Source organism: Podarcis melisellensis, assembly GCF_964234715.1.
Source record: "Podarcis melisellensis genome assembly, chromosome: 2".
Lineage (NCBI taxonomy): Eukaryota > Metazoa > Chordata > Lepidosauria > Squamata > Lacertidae > Podarcis > Podarcis melisellensis.
Window position 1 is genome coordinate 76,133,256 of NC_138529.1, and position 22,373 is coordinate 76,155,628.

Consider the following 22,373-nt stretch of genomic DNA (forward strand, 5'->3'; position numbering starts at 1 on the left):
CTTCCAGTGCTTTGCCAACAGAATCCTCGCTGCTGTAGTAGCGTACATAAAGATGGTCAAGAAAGATAGAACTTTCAAAAAGGTGGGCATTCACAAAGGGGCCACGCCTTTCATCCTTTATGTGCTTTAGCCGCAAAAACCTCACATGACATAGGAACCAGCAGAGAGATTCCATTGTTTAACAAAAGTTCAGTCAAAGCACCCTAAGAAGAGATTATATTTGACTGCAAGATCAAAGATAGTCAGGATTCAGCAATCTAAAAACAAAAGCGACAGGTTGCTGCTGTTTGTTCGGCTTCTATGGAGAACAAAGCCATTTGCATCTTCCTGAACCAACAGCAAATTCAAACATGCCTAGGATACTTATTACCAAAGGAAAGAGAGGAACAGTGAGGAATATTTAGTCCCACTGATTTAATCCTTTGTATTCTACACAATGACTAGGTACAGCGTACCCTATATATAGGCGAATAAATAGAAAACAGCCCAATTACATTTGTAATAGTAACTATGTGGATCGAGTTGACCTGGCTGCTTCCTCTGTAGGGTTGTGGATCTTGCTGGTATGAAAAGCACTTCCCCATGACCCCAGTCAAGAGGAGAGTGTGTTGGTATGGTAGCTGATTTCCATACAGCTTTGGTAACATGATTACAGTTGTGGACACCCTCCTTTCACCATGTACAGGCAACACCATTGAAATGAATGGAAGCAATGCAAAAGAGCTGCTTGCTAACCTTTCTCTCTCTCTTAAAAAAACCCAACATGATTAGCATAATATCAGCAAGCAGCATCCAATTTCAGACAAGAGTTCAATCATGTTCCAAATACAACAAAACGTCTAACCATCTGGCCATAACCTCCCAAGTATAATCCAGTAAAAACAGTTCCCAATGTACTTTGAGAGTGGCAGAGTTGGCTGCCAAGCTGAGAAACAATAGTAAGACTTATCAAAGAGCCCTAATGTCGTCAATGGGAGCCTCTCCCTTCCTTGTCTGTCATCAGAACCGGCTACAGAGAGGCAGTGGTGTATGCAGAACAGCAAGAGCTGGTCTCGTACAATGGATTATACAAAATAATACACCAAATGATAACGCAACCACTTGCAGGACAGAGTACAGATCACATCCCAGATACATACGTACAGTATATAAGGATTTCAGAGCAACTATGAAGTGCCAAATAAAAAATAAAAGTGTGAATGCTGAGTGAGAAGTTCTCCAAACTTTTTTTTTTTAATTCCCAAATTTCCAAGAGGAATGCTTGTGTGATTATGCTTGTAGTAAATCAACAAGGAGCATCATCTCAATACATTAGCAAGCATCTCTGTGCTATCATCCTAGTTCACACAGGTTGCAATTTCCAATATGCCACTTGCTTTATAAACTATTGTGCTTCTTCCCATGTATCGTAAGAGTAAAACAGGAGGGGAGCATTGTGGGAAGAACAGCTTGGCACAAAACTAAGTTGACGGAAAGGAAGTATAAACAAGACTGTTTTATCTTTATTCGGTAGGAATTTTCCTAAAGGAATTAAAAAATGCCCCTCTATAATTTATTTATTTATTTTTAAGCACAAACAGCCATCCAGGCCTTCAGAGAAAAATGCTGGTGCTTGCACCAAATATCCTGCTTACTTGACACTAACATAGGAAGTCCAAGAGGGGGAAGTTATAATAACCTCCAGGTAGAGGCTGGGAAAGCCGAGTTCTCAGTCAGCAGAAGGAAAAATGGTGTCTGGGGCTCTCTACACATCTGCTACATAGCCTAGAGACTGCTCACTGTTCAAAAGCTTTTTGCATTCTGGGTCAAGGTCAGGCTTCCAGTTATCTCTGTCTCCCCATGTTAAAGAGCAGCAAGTCATACCAGACCTTTTTCTCCAAAAGGTCATATCACATGCCTCTCACAGTTTCTTCCCAGAGAACAATGGATATTTTCCAAGGGTCATGTTATAGCCAGATCTTAAAAACTTGCTATAGAAGATAAGTATCTAAGAGCCTTTGAAGATTTCCCCCCCCCCCTAATAATCCATAAGAAACTAGTACTGGCAAACTTTAATTCAAATACTGTACGTAGATGGGAGCTCTTAAGTTGTTTGAAATTATGTGGGGAAAGGGTTCCTTCCAATAAACATATCTTCCAACTCATTGAAGTAAAATATGCAGGGAGCTTTCTATGAGCTGAAAGGCAATGCAAGCTGCAGTCGAGCAGAGAATGCTAGCACACTCTGTCTCCACGTTCACCACCCAAACGTGTGTGAGGTTTGAAGGTCGTTGTTTCTTACTTTTTTGAATGTGAGATCTTTCTATCGTGGAATTTCCACACCTTAAACTTGCAGTGGTGCAATCCAGAATCTGTTTTTATCTCCTTATCACTTTTGAAAGATAGAAATCACCTGCAAACAAGGATCTGTTGCTTTCAGCCAGCTCCTGAGGAGACCTGTCTGATCAGAGGCAGCAGGGGCAACAACTTTGCCTGCTCCTTTTTTGATCTCCAAGACTGAAGGGAATGCCACAGGGAGCCTCTTCTGCTGTCCGAAGGCCCTCTGACTTCAACAGAGTTGAACAGGAGGAAATATGTACAAATGATTTTCTACTTGCTATCAAGCTATATGTTATTTATTGGGACATGCTGAATCAGATCGCTCAGAAATTTATTGATATGTTGCTGTTGTTTCAATTGCCCCTGAATCTCCTTATGGTCAGGGTGACTTACAACCATCAAAACATTTGTGACATTTTAATCTGCATTTATGTGCTCACAGGAAGAGGAACTAGGCAACGATGTAGGCAAAGACAAAGGAACACAACCAAGGTGAGAAAAAAGTAGTTGTTAAATACATAGACACAGACATACACAGAGAGAGAGAGAGAAATCATGGAGAAGAGCGTAAGTACCTGCTGCCGTTCCACTGACGTCATTGTAGGAGTGATGCTAACAGACCGGGTAGCATCCATGCTGTTTTTGGTCAGTGCTAGAGGTTGATCCATGGGTAAGCTTGGGATTGAGGCATATATGTGGTTGGTGTGAAGGCTCATTGTTGGTGCAGCAGCCCGTTCTATTGGACTGCGACTTCTGTCTCTGTGCTCTTTTCGATAATCCCCATTGGCAGCCTTCATTCTAAGAGAAAAACAGACAAGGCCATTATTCAAGCCTGACACATTTAATTCACTCATGAAGAAGAAGAAAGATTTCAGCATGCTATCGTTTATCCACTGTCTTTACTCAAGCACGTGAGCAAGCGCACACACAAAATTCAACAGCTGAACTCACACTTGGCATGAACAATAGTTTTGGGGGTTGGGGTTTTTTTTAAAAAAAAGGAGGGTGATTACTTGTTAACCACAGTTAGCTGTTTGGACAAGCTGCAGAGAAAAATAATAATCAATTGACCTTGCTCAGTCAACGTCCTCATCAAAACGCACATTTTACACCCCATTTTATGAACAGACGTTCTGTTTTACTATTGACAAATGGTGATCAAAATGCATTAAATGTCAAGCTTCACTTGATTCTAGTCACTCACGTTTTTGTTAATAACAAAGAACATTTTGTTAAAATCTACTGTTTTCCATCGCCCCTTAAAAGCAGTGGCATTTTTCACTGAGTATTGGAATCCTTGGCAGCGTGATCCAGCATGCACACTGGCAAGCAAAGCAAGTGAGAAAGTATGGGTGTGCACACACAGAGAGAGAGAGCAGTAGATAGGGCTGGAAATGAAGACAAGGAATTGCTACACAATAGAGCTGTGGACGCTTCCTTCTGCAACATTTTCCAGCTACCAGCAAAAGGAGATCCAGCTTTCCCAGGCCCCATCCCTGGTCTGTGTCTGTCAAAACAGAGCACAGTGTGATCTGGGTGCATTTCTTGGGAGTAACAGTGTTATAGTCCTGTTGCTCCTTAAAGGCTAACAAATTAATTCTAGCATAAGCTTGCATGGACCACAGTCTACTTCCTCAGATGCAAGAAGTGTAATCCTAAACTGGAAGGTAAATGTGTGGGTTTTTTGGGGGGGGAGAGGTGTTAAATGTATGGAAGTGAGGTCAAGGAAATGAAATGCCAAAGGAATGATTAGCAACAGTTACTTAAAAGCAAAATTAATAATAATAATAATAATAATAATAATAATAATAATAATACAGTGGCCAATTAACAAGCCAACAGTGGTGACAACAAAGACATCTGGGCAGTGGTAAACTAGTTAATGTATGGTGCGATAAAAATATGTCATCTGGATTCAAGCAACAGGGGAATCCAGAACTGAATGGCCAGATAAACTGAAATTTAGTAGGGTCATATAAGGAGTTTCTCTTTGAAGTTCATTTGTTCAACATCCACGTTAAGATCAGTTACAGAGTACCTTGTTAAATTGAAATGTTTTACTACTGCATTCTGGACACTGCCATTTCTGATGTTATATTTGTTGTTTTGCATAGAGGTTGCCCTGTTTGTCCTACAGAATGCTGAAGAGCAGTTGTTTGGCAGCTGATGTCCTATATCACATAGAAAGGTGAGCAGGTGAATGAACCACTGATGCTGTAGAGGTCCTATAATATGGGGACAAAGTTAGCATCTCATTTATTTTTTGGCAGGATCTGGTCCCTATGTTTGTGTCTTTGTTGTGTAGTCTGTTATTGCTGGCAAAGCCTTTTTGTGACGGTACTCATTGGCCCAGGGCAGCCATTTTGTGCTGACACCCACAGCACTGTTATCAAAATATGAATACTGGTGGCAACTCATTTTATCAACCCCCACAAAAACCGTGTTGCTGGTGTTTTAGGTTGGGAAACTATCGGCAAGCAAGTAGAGACCTACAACTAAAGTCCTATGGAATAGAAATAGTATTGTCCAAGATGGGCTGTTGATCACCGATAATATATTTGAGTAGTATGGCTGGGAACTACAGGGGACAATGAATGGTGTTCTGTCATTTTCTCTTCTAAATCGGTCATCCAGTACATTATTCCTAGTTACCAATCTGGGGCCCAAATGATGCTGCACAAAAAGGGGTGCCTGTGGAAAAAGCAATTGGCACAGGACTACTTCCCACAGCAACAAATGCAGGTAGAGAGAACAGACACATTTTCAAATGCCTGCTTGTTATACTTTTAGGTGTACACTTGCAAAATACTGAACGTGTAACTAAGCATGGGGCTGTGAACAGTGGATTTCACTCCCCAGTCACAAAACAATGATGGAATATTACCACTGCCAAACCTGGATATAGTAAAGCTACTTCCACAGATGGACACACTGTTTATTTCTCCAGTCTTACGAAGTCATTTTGCAGTTAATTTATTTCAGCAGTTCTGCTCAAACTAAAAAAAAATATATAACTTTTCAGTGAGATACTAATTGCATGTTGTAACTGCTCTTAAATAAAAAAAGTTTTGTTTACAAAATATTAGTGCATTTGGCACACAATCTTTGTAAACACAGGCAATTCCTTGAAATAAATGCTAGCTATACAAAAAAAGGGGTCCCTTATAATTTGCTGACTTCAACAGGGTAAAACAGACCGATAATTAACAGTTATCAAAATTACTGTGTGTTGTTGTTGTTGTTAAGGATTTAAAATGTCAAATCATGCTTTCATTGCTGCTCTTCTCTGAAACATACAAAGAAAACCAAGGTCTCCATGACATTGTGAGTGTGCATCATGTGGAGCGGTTGGGAGCAGCCTTCACCACTTGAGATCTTCCCTTTATAAATGGCAGTTTTGTCCTTTGTGAGGGCATTTGGGGCTAACTTACTGATGCCTTGCATTTTGCTTGGATACTTACATGCAGGCCTGCACAATGAGCTCTCTGGCTGCCACCTCCATAACTGTTCCCAACTGCAAGGGGTTCTTTACCTGTGATTCCTGTACTGAAGTGGGTTGGATTAAATGACCCTTGGAGTCCCTTCCAACTCTAAATTCCATGGTACATTAGAGGTAAAAACAAAAACCCAACCTACAGGATGTTGCAATGAAAGCAGTTAAAGAGGCAAAGGCAAGTATGCCACCAGAGGTAAGTTGGTTAAGGAAAGGAAGACATATCTGGCAACCTTCCTTAAGTCTACGGGATTTTATAATGAGCTGCATCCATCCTATTGGAAAATGTGAACATGTACAGCAGCCCAAGCAGACAATTTTGCTGCCATGCACTTCTAGTTGGCAACAGCAGCATTCTGCATAACCTGAGATCTTTACACAATATCATAGTTTGTGCTGAATCAAATTCTAAAAAAAACTTCCTCCATTACCACAAAGAATGAGATAAACTTAAAACTGTTCTTCCCTAACTCTCTCTGTCTGTCTGTCTGTCTGTCTATCTATCTATCTATCTATCTATCTATCTATCATCTATCTAAAAAAACATTTAGCTAAAGGAGAGTTCCTGTGTAACTTAAAAGTGCACAGTGAATTGTGACCATTAGTTGATCAAATAAAGGTACCGGTAGTATATATTGAACTTTATTTTGTTGCTGTTGGCTTTTGATACATGCATTTATTTACCTTTTTGGCTCATCTACCACTAATAAAATGTGCAGCTTTACTGACCGCATGAATTCCGTAACGAGGTATGAACATAGTACCTGATTTGAGTCTTTCTATAGCAATTATACCTTTAAGTTTGTTTTCACGTATGGACAGATCATGTTGAAGTGCTTGGTTACTATACAACACCCCCTCTCCCCTTTTATCTTCCTTTTTATCTTTAAAGCAGACATTGTTTTCCATGATTTCCCCCAGTGAATCATAACCCAGGCTCCTAGCACTTACCCAAGCATCATGTGCTCAGATGGACGACATACCAAAACCACACACATCCTGACTGCTAGAACCAAACTGCTGCGCAGATTTTTTTTACCTTGCTAATTCAAAGCAATGTTTGGAGCCCATGCATTAAAAAATGGTTCTAGGAGTAGTTACGACACATATTGTCCTTAAACGATTCTTGTGTTGTAGAACTGTTAATGCTGCCCACTCAGTTTACTGGAACAGAGAAATGGGTAATTCACACCCATCCTGGAGAAATGACTAACTTTGCCAACTGTTTAAGGAAAAAGGGAGAAAGATAGAGCAAGAGAGAGGCCCAGAAAGGGGGGACTGTTCTCTTACGCTCACTTGCAGTGCACAGCTCTTAACAGAGGAGAAGCCAAAAGCATTGCTGACGAAAAGCTAAAATCGTACAGAGTCTTTTTAGCAGAAAGTGTCCGTTCTTGTTGGCCTGGTTTTAAGATATGCACCATGAAAGTTAACTGATGCCATTTTACACTTGGCAATACTGGCTGCCAAATATTGAGAGGGATGACAACAACGACAAAATAATTTCTCATTCTTCCAAAGTGTTTATGTGACTTGGGATGCATTCCTAAACACACTTACAGTGGTACCTCGAGTTAAGAACGTTCTGGAGGTCCGTTCTTAACCTGAGGTACCACTTTAGCTAATGGGGCCGCCACGCTTCCGGAACACGATTTCTGTTCTCATCCTGAAGCAAAGTTCTTAACCCGAGGTACTATTTCTGGGTTAGTGGAGTGTAACCTGAAGCGTCTGTAACCTGAGGTGCCACTGTACTAGAGAAAGCCTAACTGAACGCAGCAGGATTTACTTCTGACGAAACATGCATATGGTATATGCTGAATAGCCGAAATTTCGTCCAATAGCCGAAATCAAAAAGAAAGAAAAACACAACTTTTTTGGGGAAGTAAGCACCCACCCACCCACCCACCCAATGAGGTCCACTTGCAGAATCTCTTCTCCAAGGGTCCTCACTACCTTTGAAATGTTCTGACAAGTAGAGACACCTTTGGAATTATTTCCCAGGAAAATCACTTGGCACCTGCATTACCCCTTCAGTGCCAGGCATGTTTTTATTCTCCTGGACCTTTTAAAATAGATCTCAACTATTCCATACTGCTTGAATTTGATGTTTTACCATTGTTTATTATGCATTATTTCTGATACATGCGAATAAATAAATAAAATACTTCATCAGACATGCCTAGGTGAGCAGCTATCAGCAAATCTGCACTAGTTTCTGATGCTTTCTGATAAAAGTCGGTTAAACTGCAAGCACACCATGGCCCAATCCAGCGTAAGTTACGTGTGACTATGTATGAAATGTTGCTACTCAAAGTGGTGCAGTTCATTCTACCAACCCTCAGGAGTATACCACGTCATTGACACTGCATGTCAAGACTTAATTTCAAAATGCAGATGTGGCTTACACTTCGAATACTCTCTAAACATATCTATTGCCCTCACTTTAAAATTTCCAACAACTATTTCCTTATTCTTCAGACCTTGTGCCTCAGATCCCAACTTCACTGTTTCCTCATATTCAGTAGCTAATAATTCTAAAAGGTCTGTAAGTAAACCAATCATTCTTTCCAGCTATCTCTGCAAGATACATTGTCAATTCACTTTGTACACTTCATTTAGTCTTCTGGAAACTAATAAATTTTGGGGGGGGGGGGGGATTTAGTAAGGAAAGTGACCTTTATTCTGTTCCAACCAGGCCCAGCTGTTCCACATACAGTATTAAAAACAATACAACCTATTTGTTCTTTCTCGCCCAACTTTGCACACAAAGATGTGCCATTTCAAGAGTGTACTATGTGTCTAAAGCATTGCCAAAAAGAACTTTTGGCAAGTACTTTGGCTGGGAAAAGGTCTACTTTTTTGCCCATTTAGTCATGTTTATGAAGAGAGAAGCAGGTGGATAGCTTTCATATTTGGCCTCAGGGTGAGTATACTGCTCAATAAAGGCACCCAGAATTTTCACATGCCAGCCAGAAACCTGAATTCAACAGTCAATTAAATGATAGTTTCCCAGGGTCAAGTGTTGAACATCCTAGCCTGCCAAACAAAATGAGCTTTCCTAGCTTGAGTTTCAGTCCAGTGTGAGTTTAATGGTCAAAATTCTTAAAGAGTCAGGAGTGAAGCCAACTAGCATCAATATGTAAAATACAGAAAAGGAGCCAGAAATAGTTGCATTTGTCCACTTAAAGCCAACTGGAAGACCTCCTAGCTGACCTTGTCCAGAACCCTAAACAGCTTTCAAAAGCAGCCATTTTATACTACTGCTCCGTTCTAACATATTATAAAAACACTGGATGAGGAAATGAATAATCCTGTTACCAATTAATGCAATGATAATTTAACTCCATATGTAACCACTATATAATATGTTTTAAACTATTTTTACAATGGTAATCCAGGCTTAGCATATCCCACTTGCAAAATAGTAAGCATTTATAAACTGCTTACTATTTTACTACTACTACTACTACTACTACTAATCATCCTCATCATCATCAATTATTTATACCCTGCCCATCTGGCTGGGTTTCTCCAGTCACTCTGGGCGGATTCCAACAAAATATTAAAAATACAATAGAACATCAAACATTAAAAACTTCCCTAAATAGGGCTGCCCTCAGATGTCTTCTAAAAGTCAGATAGTTGTTTATTTCCTTGACATCTGATGGGAAGGCGTTCCCCAGGGTGGGCGCCACCACCAAGAAGGCCCTCTGCCTGGTTTACTGTAACTTCGCTTCTCGCGGTGCGGGAACCGCCAGAAGGTTCTCAGCGCTGGAGCTACTAAATAGCCTGTTTAAAAATCTCTAAGCTATTTTGTTCCCTTTTTAATTTGTCATACTTATGTAATAAAAAAATAGGGGTGCATCCAATGAAGACATTAGTGGAAGAATTTCCACCTGTGCAACCAAGTTTGAATCTCTTTGATCTCTCTGCTGAATCTGTTCTGGGTGTTCCCCAACCCTTCAGAGCAGATTTAGAGGGCAAAGAGTCCCATTGCACAGATGGAAGTATTTATACTAACAGGTAACCTTTGCTAGATACCAGCCAAAGATAAATAAAATGGAATTAAAAATAACTACTGTGACAAAGAAAATAGCACATATTAATTTACATCTTCTGCACACACACCAAATTGGTAAACAAAAGCCCATTTTTTGCAGAAATCAGTCATATCTGTGTCTCATACACACATTTATTAGTTCATACTAATAAGCAATGCCCAGTATTTTTTTTGGGGGGGTGGGGAGCATTCCCGTGTAGACAGAGATTTGTTTATTTATTTTGTCATCCCAAAAGCTACAACTGGCAGCTTTTTGCTGCCCTACATAAGCTCAAATATTAATTTTAACCTTTTCTGTGTATTCTTAATGCAGTTCAAACCAACAAAAAAGAAATAAATTATTTATGTACAAGCATAATTAACCTGAAGGAGGCGACCCAGTTAGCAGTTTGAAACATAACTTTATGTGTGAATTGACTGATGAAAGTCCAAAAATCTCCAGAAATAAGGAACCATATTATGTGTACAGTGGCACCTTGGGTTACATACGCTTCAGGTTACATACGCTTCAGGTTACAGACTCCGCTAACCCAGAAATATTATCTAGGGTTAGGAACTTCGCTTCAGGATGAGAACAGAAATCATGCAGCGGAGGTGCAGTGGTAGCAGGAGGCCCCATTACCTAAAGTGTTCAGGTTAAGAACAGACCTCCAGAACGAATTAAGTTCTTAACCCGAGGTACCACTGTATTTGCTTTTTACTTTCTTTAACTTCACATCCTGACAGCTGATGTAAAATGAAAATACACCCTGTTGGGCAACATATTCTGTAAGGCTTAAAATCCAGCTTGTAAATAACCACTCTTGTGGTATCCTATCCTGAAAAAGAATTGTAAATTAAGAGACTTGACTGGGTTCCCCTTCCCTTTCAGGACACTCATGCAGGCTACGCACTTTTGTGGCGTTATTTGCACAGGTTAAAGGGCATCTTTAATTGCTTAGAATAATCAGGGAACTCAAATATTGAAAGCTTCAATGTTTTCTTCATGCCTACGGCACAACTCTGCATGCCATACAGGGGCGCTTTGCACTGAATGTGGGATTACATTGAACGCAAACAACCTTTTTTTTGCAAACTATATAAAGGTAAAGGTAAAGGACCTATATATGCTAGGCTGGAGAAACAGTAGATCTCCAGATGTTATTCTGGAAAGTTGCATCCAAATGCCAAGCACCGCTTTCAGTTACTATTTTCTGCTTCATTCTTCCAGAACAAGTACAATTATTTGGTATCATAGTGACTGAAAATATTAATTTTTAAACAGTCAATATTAACAGAACACCGAAGAATTAACACTCTGATAATGAACACATCTAGGTAATAGAAAATTGCTATGTGTAAGTTAGCAAATATACACATATCACTGTTTTGCCTCAATATCAGAAGGTAGGTCCATAATGGGTGAGCTGTATCAGTATACACGTAACATAAGAAGAGAACAACAAACAAGAGATAGCAAGCCCTTCCCTTTTGCAAAAATGAGTGGATGAAAATTAGGAAGTTCCACCCCTTCACCATTCCAATTTCTTCCTTACAATATAAACACGGAGCTGGCTGGAGATATTTCTTTTCTTTCTTTCTCTGTATCTTTTTTTAAATATACAGATCCAAAACAAAACAGTTGCCACTTTCCCCTCCCCAGAGAACTGTACAACAAAGTGACATTAAGAAATATTAACTCCATTCTAATGCCATATTCCATTCAGGTTGTAAGTCCTCATCATAATGTCAAATATGTATTCAGCAGAAAATGCAATAAATATTAATGTATGTAGTAAAACAAAACCAGTTTTCTCTAAAAGTGCCTTTCCTTAGAGATCTTCGTCTCCTTATGAAATGGACTGTGGTCCACAAAAGATTATGCCACAATTGTTAGTCTTTAAGGTAACACAAGACACATTCCTCAACAACACTGCATCTTTATCAGAGGAAGCTAAAAGTTGTGAAAAATCAATATAAATTAGTAAAGAACAGAGCACTAGGTCAGTGGTGTTCAACCAGTGTGCCATGGCACCCTGAGGTGCATTGAATGGTGGTTAGGGGTGCCACAGACAACACTGGCCACTGTCCCCCTTTCCTTCCCTCCCTCCTCTGATGCCCTCTCATGTCTCTGCCTCCCACAGGCTTACACAGATGTTTGTTGCAGCAGCCCTGGCTACAAGCTCCCCAGGCAAATGGTTCTTCTGGGGCTGGCCACGAGGTGCTGGTTGTCAGGAGCTGAGGCAGTGCAGAAACCAGGGGTAGCTGCAACAGCTACCTGGAGAACTCCCAAGGAGAGGGGAGAACCGAGAGGAGAGGAGGCTGAGGGAACACTCCACAAGGGATGGTGTTCAAAAAAGGGTGAGAGGCTGCCAGCTCTGCAGGCAAGGGGTGACATAACTGGGCACCTGAGCCCCACAGTGGTGCCCATGCAGAAAGAATGCAGTTCATAAAGGGAGCCGTGGACTCAAAAAGGTTGAAAACCTCTGCCCTAGGTAATTGGAAGGGAATGATATCAGCAAACGGGACCTTTTATTAGCAAAGGGCAGAAAAGCTCTTGCTGTTTGCATATATTCAAATTTAGGGTGAAATTGTGATTTGGTCACTTACACACCTACATGCAACCTATAGCCAAATCTGTCTATCTATCTACCCATCTATCTATCTCATAGCAGTTGCCAAAGACATACTTGCAAATTCAAGGCTAAATTATTAGTCAAGGCTAAACCCCAGAACACATGTAGGATATCCATGGATTTCCATTGTTTTATTACGTACCGTTTTCCAGAAAATACTACTACTAATCCACATAGATATAAGCAAACAGAGAGGTAAATTTCCGTATGCAATAAGGCAGCTCTCTCTCAGAACAGTATAATGTTCCCACACCGGGCTTAATGAGATTATAGCATAAAAGTAATCACCTGATTGAGACAGGGCTGCAGCTCAGGGGAAGAGCCTATGTGCTGCACTGCAGAAGGGTCCCAGGTTCAAACCTCAGCACATCCAGGTAGGGCTGGGAGGGGACCAAGATCAATATTCTGGAGAGCTGCTGCCAGTCAGCAAGATCAATGCTGCACAATATAGTAATAGTGCCAAGCACATTTATGATACTATATAAACAAACAACTGAACTCCAGGTGATCTGGAACCAAAAGCCGCAGACAGGACTAAGACACTTCTGTTGGGTTCCAATAGTTGGGTTAGCTGTTTCATAGTATTTGCTTCCCTTAAAAAAATAAAGGAAAAGTGTCAGCTTTGAATTCAGAAGCCTACAAAATGGAAGATCTTCTAGATGCAATGCTGTTCCGTGAAGTGTTCACAGGAGCCAGTTTGGAGGGGTCAATGTCCCTTTGCCCCCACTAAAATATTTGGGGGCCGCCCCCCAAAGTTGATTAGCATTGCCGTTCAAATGGTATGTGTCACATCTTGTGATCAATTATGTGGGGTGGGGCTTAACTGTCACCCTCCCCAATATTTTATTCAAGTGGCAGCCCTGGAAGTGTTTGCAACCTGGGTTAGTGGTTCTCCATTCCCCACCCAAATACAGAGACGAACAAGCACTGGGGAACCATCCACAATAATCACTTGTGATTTAGGGGTCTCTAGCCCAATCTGAATCTGTTTTTTTTTTAATAGAAACCAATGTTTGGAGTTCTCAGGAGTTTGAGCAAGAGCTCACAAGCTACATAAAAGTCAAACTCAGGTCACATGTTGCCTACCTCCTGAGGTTATAATTAATCACATATAACTCCCTGTATCAGTCAGCTGCCTGCTGAACTGATGGAAAAAATGGTAAATAGAATTCAGCTCTGTATATAATTTGGTGCGCAGCCACACAGGCAAAGTATGCTTGAATATGTATAGCCTAACTAACCATGTAAAGTTTAAAGCATACATTCATTTTTTGTTTACAAAAGAGCTTATACTTTAATTCTTTTACATTCTGCTACATAGACTCATATAGTGTGAAAGCAAAGCAGAAAATCTAAAAAGACAGCTGTTTCTGCTGTCCCTTATATATATGTTTTGTGGCATTTTTTATGCACTTAAGTGACTAATAATAGAACTGTCCTGCAAAAATCTAAAGGAAGAGGTTGAATAAATGAAATCAGAAACTTCACCCACTTACTTTTTTAAATTTCTTGCAATTTTCTTTAATGAAAAACATTAAACTAAAACATGGTACACCTACCTTTGCACCAACCCACCCGCCACAGGATGAAATCCTGTCAATCTATATCATGCACTGAAGGAACTGACCCCAGTCTCTCCTCTCCAAATTTGGGAAACCGTGTGCACATTGATATTTGATGTGTGGTTTGGGAGCAGGGATGGGGGAAAGAGAAATGTTGCATTGGACAACCACATGCAATAGGTGCTTAATCCATATTCACAACTGAGGATAGGAAACATTTGCAACCACATTTAAAACATAATAAAGATTAACCTGTGTGTAGGAAAAGTTGAATGGCTCAAGAGAAGACCACACAACTCCTCGTACCCTGACTTCAAAAATGCACAATTACATTTTACAGGCTGTCACATGACAATAACATTTCATTGCCACCTGAGCCTGCCTTGTCCCAATTAGAAAAATAACACCTTTGCGTACACTGAAGTCTAACAGCATGAGATTCACTGTTTAGCAATAGTTACAGTCACTGAGCTCCTCTTTTCTTCATGAGCTAAGGAGGGTGACTAAAGGTGTTAGCAACATGAATCTGATGTATAATTGGGAAGAAAATCACTGCTCCCTCTCCAAAAGAGAGCTACTGATCCACTCTTCTACTTCTCTGTTCAGCACTTAGTTTAAATTAATTACAGCTGAAAATATGGCACTGCCATCTGGTATGAAAAAGCAAGGATCAGGGAATAAAATGAAAGCTCTCCCTCCCCCCCCACTTTTTGTACTAACCTCACTTTAATCATTGCCAAAGAGCATGAAGACAGCCCTGCGTCCTCCCACAAGAAAGCCTTGGGCCTCACAAACTTGGCAGGCCCTTCCCTGCACAAAAAGCTCAGCAGGCAGAAGTCATTTCAAAATAAGAGCTTTTCCCTCCAGGATAAGCTGTACTCAAAAGCAACAAGGATGGATTTCTGCTGCACTTGTTGAACACCATCTCTGGGGAAACCTCCCTTCTCTTCCAGAGCAAGGTTTTCATGCTTGCGGAAGTGAGTTTCTCCCCCTTGTCTCCACCAAAAAGGGGAGGGGGAACTGTGCTTTGGGTCTCCCCCATGGAGACAGGTTAGCTGGTGACTAAAAGATCAAAAGAAAAGGGGGTGTGGAAGAGGAGAGAAGAAAGCAAAACCATAGGGGAACCAAGGTAGGCTTAAAGTTCCCTAAGCACCAACACCTGGGAAGAATAAGCCTTAGTTAGTTAGTTAGTTAGTTAGTTAGTTAGTTAGTTAGTTAGTATGCTGCCCTTCATCCGAGGATCACAAGGCAGTTCACAAAATATGTAATAAAGCTAGTACTTCCCCACTGCACCAGTCATCAGTGCAACTAGAGGACTGCACTGTACTTTACATGGTGTCTCCAGAGAATTTTACATATCACTTGGGAAGGGGCAGGCAAACAAATGTCTGTGTACTGGAAGAAGCAAAGATCACCAGTGTCAAAGCAATGATTCTTCAACATCAACTTCGTCATGTCTGATTATAGTCTTCCAAAGCAACCACTCTATTCCCAACTTAAGAATGGTAAGCATAATGCTGGTGGACAAAAAAAGAGGTTTAAAGATGCCCTCAAGACTAATCTTAAAAAATGAGGGATAAACACCGACAACTGGGATTCATTGGCCTGAGAGTGTTCCAACTGGAGAACATCCTTTACCAAAGGCGTCATGGACTTTGAGGAAGCACAGATTTAGGATGAAAGGGAGAAACAAACTGAGAGGAAGGCACGTTTGGCAAATCCTCACCGTGATCAACTCCTGCCCCGAAACTTATGTCCTCACTGTAGGAGGTGCGGATCCATCATTGGCCTCCCCAGTCATTTACGGACACACTGTTAAAACCGTGTTCATGGAAGACAATCTTACTCGGCTACAAGTGATCGCCAAAGAAGGAAGACAACGTGGCACAGCAACGAAAGCAGCAAGCTGGCACTCTGCCTACAACAACCTCCATGTGGCCCTTTGGGGGGTCAACCCAGGCAGGTTTGGCTTTGTAAATGTTCGCTTCCGTTGCTTGCCAAGACAGTTTAAGCATCCCAAATGCAGCCCTTGATCAAACCATTGGCCTATTCAGCGCTCCATATGTACATTTGGCTGCCTTCATCCAATGAAGAAGCTGAATGTTGGAAGATTTGGGACAGATAAAAGAAAGTACTTCTTCAAGGCACAGGAGGCAGTGGTGGCCACCAACCTGGATGGCTTTAAAGGGCCATGATGGATGTGCTCTGCCTCTACAGTTGGCAGCAGTAACTCTTCTGAATACAAGTTGCTAGGAATCGCAGGAGGGGAGAGTGTTCTTGTGCTCAAATCCTGCTCGCCTGCAGGAAACCTGCATCTGGTTGGCCAGTGTAAGAACAGGATGCTGGACTAAATGGACCATTGGCCTGACCCAATAGGCTTTTCTTATGTTCTTATGCAATGCAATTAGTCTATTTGAACATTTGTGCAGTGGAATAAATTTTGGTATGCATATCAAAAGGAACATTTCATGGATTATTATTTCAAGTGCAAACACTAGCTTGACCACCACCTTTTCAAAGGAAAACTGCAAAAGGCAAGGCAGTAAACTATCTCCATTGAAGCATGGAAGTTAGTGTGCACCTTGAGATTCCTTTCAAGAAAAAACCTAACTCAGTCTCCACACTCATTTTCAAGATGGCTAAGAGCCAGTGAGGGCTCTCACACAGTCCAGGGGTAGGCAATGTGGTTGTCAGTTCCCATCAGCCCCTGCGATCACAGCCAATGGGTCAGAGTGGATTGGAACTCGAGTCCAAAGGCACCACATTGGCTACCCCTGAAGCAGTCAAATCTGAAAAGTTGAGATAAGAACCTAGACCACGGCAATATATTTCTATTCACAATACTAAAAACAAAATGAAAAGAGAGCTAACCTCATCAAACTAATTAACCAGTAAATCAATCCATAAATCAGACATGCAGATTTGTCCATCAGGCTGCCCTGAGTGAAAGAGTGCTCAGTGTTGACTGCATTTATTAATGGACTTAAATCAGAACAAGGATCAGGGCTGATCACGCCTGCTTCCCTTCTTTCCTCCTTCCACCGAATGAGAATGCTGGTTTGTATTAAGCTAGAGTCTTCTATCCATTCTGAAGGAAATCAGCCCTGAGTGCTCACTGATGGACAGATCGTGAAGCTGAGGCTCCAATACTTTGGCCAACTCATGAGAAGAGAAGACTCCCTAGAAAAGACCCTGATGTTGGGAAAGATTGAGGGCACAAGGAGAAGGGGACGACAGAGGGCGAGATGGTTGAACAGTGTTCTCGAGGCTACCAGCATGAGTTTGACCAAGCTGTGGGAGGCAGTGGAGGACAGGGGTGCCTGGCATGCTCTGGTCCATGGAGTCACGAAGAGTCGGACATGACTAAATGACTAAACAAGAAGAGTCTTCTAATGCACCACAAACAGGGAAATAATGTTGATAGAGCCTATAGTGATTTCTGATCTGGGCAATGTCAAATAATAAAACTAAATCACAAAGGACGGGGAAATATCCAGATAGTGTAGTCCTAACCTGCAGATCCATTAGCTGGAGGAAATTAGGAAGAAATGGAGATGCCTTTCTGTGGAGTTGCCTGCTCAGTTCCAGGGGCACAGAGCTACCACTTGCGGTCAGGTGTGGTAACCTTGTTTCCATTCAATTCAAGTTCATTTCGTTTTTTGCCCGTGTGAAACTGGCATAATTAATGCCTCATTAGAATTAAAAAATGGAAATTAAGGAAAACAGGATCCTACACCCATCCCACAACTCCCACCCTAACCAGTAATAAGTTTTGGAAGGGTCACTTCACACACACTCAGCTCATTTAGGATTGCACTCTTAAATATGCACATTAAACAACAGAATAGAGGAAAATCTTCTAACGTTGCCCAGTGTGAAATAAATCATGAAGGTACATTAAATGGGAGGCTCTTATATTTGACCGGTCAATGGTATGTTAAAGAAATTATCTTTATAGACTGTGGGGAGGGGGAAATCCACTTTGATATCCCACAAATTGCTGTTCTCTTAATGTTTCAGCACATCTGCAGGCTTCTGGTCTTCAAATTTATTTATTTATTTATTTATTTATTTAACACTTATATACTGATTTATATACAAAAAAACCAAAATACAGCAATGCAAAACAATACAAAGTCTAATGTAGTTCAAAAACCACTGTAGAACATTATCCAGCTGCAGGCTTTCCGCAACAGTTCAGTATTAATGGCCCAGAAATGCTTGAGGGAAACAAGTGAGTTTTAAACATACATTAAAAGCAGAATAAAGTTGGCATTTGCCATTATTTTCGGGGGGGGGGAGTGTTATTCCACATAGTTGGCGCCACCAACAGCAAGGCCCTCATGCAGGTAGCCACAAGGTTGGATTTCTGATGGCTGCATCACTATCGAGAGGGCCTCAACTATGATCTCAGTGAACAAACAGTATGTGAAACTCCCCCCCCCCAAGCTACCCTAAAATTTCAAATGGGGTAATAAAGAGGGAGTAATGATAAAATGTTTAATCATTGTCAAATATTGAACCGAAGTATCTTAATTGGCTTAAAGATTCAAGATTAGAGCCAAAACAACTTGTGTAACCTTTTAGCACTCCAGAATCCTGCTCCTGAGTGAGTGTTAACACTTGGCAGTTTTAGGCAGACTTAATGCCAGTTTGGAGGTGGGGATATTGTAGCAGATTGCAGTATAAGACCAAACAAAAGAATATTCTCAAGTCCATCACTTTTTGTCTAGGGAAAAAAATTCTTATTCAACTAAAAGAAAACATAAGGTTTTATTCCAAATCCTGACTTTACAGTCATTGTCTATAGCAACAGTGTCCATAACATTCAAACTCTCAGGAGTGCAACTTTCTAGTAAACGGTACATCTGTCAAACTGCAGGAAACATCTGGGAAAATGATTGAACAAAAAGGAGCAAGTTTAAAACTTGTGCTCCATAAGCTTACAGCACACAATCTAGAGCAACCCTGTGAAGTTAGCATGCATATAGACTCAGTTGAAATGAATGGGACCAGCATGTGTACAGAACGGTAACCAGTGGTGTTTTGTTAGATCTGGTTATATTGTCCCCCTTTATTTGTTTGCTTAGTATCACAATACCACCATTGTGGTATGAAACGCAATAATAAAACCAAAGCAAGTAAAAGTTCTTTAAAAAATCAATACTGCCTACAAGTAACTTTATCCTTTTGCGAAAGCTTGTAAAAATAATAAGTTTACAGCACCCAATGAAAGTTATAAAATTTCAGAGCCTGCATAACTACAATGGGTAGAATATTCCACAAGGCAAGAGCTACTGTGCTGAAGGACCTAGTCCAGGCTGCCATGGAATGAACCTCCATGTAGCTCCAGAAGGGTCCCCTGTAGATGACAGTGAGCAGGCAGGTATAAGGCAATCCTTCAAATATCGTTGTCCCAAGTTGTTTAGGTAACCCCAGCCACAAAGTCATGTTGTCCCATTCTGCTGCCCCAGTTTCAGCTTCCTAATCTATTTTAAGAGTAACCCCACATACAACATACAGTATTGCAATAATCCTACACAAGGTGACCAATGCATGACGCAGTGTAATAAGCTGTCCCTGTTAAGGAATGGCCATAGCTGGTGCATCAGCCAAAACTGGTAGAAAGCAATGCAAACTACCTTGCGAACTAAGCCCCCAGTCACAATGATGGATCAAGGAAGACTCCTAGACTCTTCCTTCAAAGGGAGTGCAACCCCATCCACAACAGTAAACTGACCTATATCTCAGACAGTTTTATCGTGTTTCAATTTATTGGCTCTCATCTATCCCACCACTGTACCCAGATATCACAGAGAAACAGAGCTGGGTCTAATCAGCATACTCCTTATGATGATCCCAATGACTTCCTGTAGATGTTAAACAGCATGGGCTCCAAGTGCAGTTGCCACGGGGTGACAGGCAAATACCCTAATGCTATTCTATGAAACCAACCTCCAATTCTCCCAATTATTATCTCGCAGAGCAAGTCCAGGAAGATACCATGGTCAATTACTTCCAAGGCCGCTAAACTTTTCTTACGCTGCTCTCAACAAGGGGCATCCATCAGGGCAACCAAGGTTGGTTCAATCCCAAAGCCAAGTGAAAACCAGAATGGGACCATTCTATATAAACCAGTACCCTCCAAGAATGTGCGCCGTTGTGCAAGCACAACGCTCAGCCACCTTGCTCAAAAAGGGAATGTTAACAACTAGACGTTAGCTATCTAAAACCATAGGGTTGCACTACTGCCTCCTTAAGGATGGCAGGCACCGCTGTCCCATGTAAAGACACATTCACACTGTTTTAGCAATATTTTCTCTACAGTGGTGGTGGTGGAGAACTGTTCGCACCCATATACAACATGGTATGTAGAAGGGACGCAGGTGGCGCTGTGGGTTAAAGCCTCAGCGCCTAGGACTTGCCGATCAAAAGGTCGGCGGTTCGAATCCCTGCGGCGGGGTGCGCTCCCGCTGCTCGGTCCCAGCGCCTGCCAACCTAGCAGTTTGAAAGCACCTCTGGGTGCAAGTAGATAAATAGGGACCGCTTACCAGCGGGAAGGTAAACGGCGTTTCCGTGTGCGGCTCTGGCTCGCCAGAGCAGCGATGTCACGCTGGCCACGTGACCCGGAAGTGTCTCCGGACAGCGCTGGCCCCTGGCCTCTTAAGTGAGATGGGCGCACAACCCCAGAGTCTGTCAAGACTGGCCCGTACGCGCAGGGGTACCTTTACCTTTACCTTTATGCCTACTTTGGTTCTTGCTTGTAAGTTTAAATGTAATAAGAGAGACATGTGCACTACATTTTCATACAATGGTGTATATTATAGAAAGGGGCACAGGTGGCACTGTGGTCTAAACCACAGAGCCTAGGGCTTGCTGATCAGAAGGTCGGTGGTTCGAATCCCCGTGACAGGGTGAGCTCCCGTTGTTTGGTCCCTACTCCTGTAAACCTAGCAGTTTGAAAGCACGTCAAAGTGCAAGTAGATAAATAGGTACCGCTCCAGTGGGAAGGTAAACGGCGTTTCTGTGCACTGCTCTAGTTTTGCCAGAAGCGGCTTAGTCATGCTGGCCACATGACCCAGAATCTTTCTGCGGACAAACGCCAGCTCCCTTGGCCAGTAAAGCGAGATGAGCGCTGCAACCTCATGGTCGTCCACGACTGGACTTAATTGTCAGGGGTACTGTTACCTTTACTATATTATAGTAGCATAGGTTCAATAATCATACTGTGGCCATCTTTATTATTTTTTAAAAATATCACATTTCACACAGCATATGCTTTTTCTACTTAACCATCACATATCTTGTGGTAAACACTGTAGAACCATTTAATACATTTATATTGCTTCTCCTAGGAGGTCAGGAGGGGTGAGGCAGCCGGCATCAATGACATCACTGCAATACAAGCATCACTGGTTGCCAGGGTGTTTCCACGCCCAATTTAAAGTCCTGGTTTTAAGTGTTAAATAGTTTGGGCTCAAGCTCTTTGCTGCCCACACACTGAGATCAGCATCAGAGACTCTACTTCAGTGTCCATTTTCTCTCCTAGGTCAGTGAGGTGGACAATCCCACCATGGTTGTGGAATTATCTCCCATCAAATCTGTGTCGTGTTAATACACTGCAGGAGGCTCTAAAAACGTGTATTATAAAAATATTACGTCTTCGAGGCAGGTTTTGTTGATGCATTGTCCAGATGCTCTTTTGTTTTGTTTTTAACAGGCCAGTCTATTAATAGTTCATAGACGGTTTAAATACCATGAGTTGCTTTGGACAAGCTTGCCCAGAAAACAAAGTTTTAAAATATAACAACAAACAAATAAATAAAATACACCACCTACCTCCGAATACAAACAACAAAGCAATAGTAGCAAAATGCTGAAACAACGCCTGGATCAACAGGTAAAAACTATTGCTTTCATTTTAAAGCAACAAAACAAGTCAGCATCTAGGACTGAAGCAACAACCAAACCACCGTCTGTACTACACGACTTAGCACATGTTTAAGAAACAAGAAAATACCTTCATGTGGTGAGCTAGTAGATTATGTTCACTCTTGGAACCATTCCAGCGAAGATGGTAATTGTCAGCTTGAGCAAATAATTTACAATTGGTTTATAGTATGAGTAAGGAGGACAGAAACTTACTTAACTGCCACAGTCTCTGTGCCATCCCACCTGCATTTCCCCAGCTGGTCCTTTATTTTGAAGCCATGGGATATGGAAAAGATTGGGAGATTCACGAAGTAGAATACATATGCTGTCCAAAGCAGTGCAAAACTCCTGCGCTAAAGTTCATTCATGAGATGTGCATGCATCTATGTGAAGAT

The 22,373-nt window shown here is 41.5% G+C and overlaps 1 protein-coding gene across 3 annotated transcripts in view; it reads right to left on the reverse strand.

Annotated features, from left to right (window-relative positions):
* VGLL4 (vestigial like family member 4) overlaps positions 1 to 22,373 on the reverse strand; it is a 99,077-nt gene that overhangs the window by 7,674 nt on the left and 69,030 nt on the right. For 2 of the 3 annotated variants that reach the window (XM_081901248.1, XM_081901247.1), the window contains one exon: positions 2,895 to 3,117. In XM_081901248.1, coding sequence (XP_081757374.1) covers positions 2,895 to 3,117 — 223 coding nt within the window. Of the gene's footprint in view, positions 1 to 2,894; positions 3,118 to 14,766; positions 14,873 to 22,373 lie in introns of those variants that run through there. The other variant, XM_081901249.1, reaches the window with a different exon arrangement.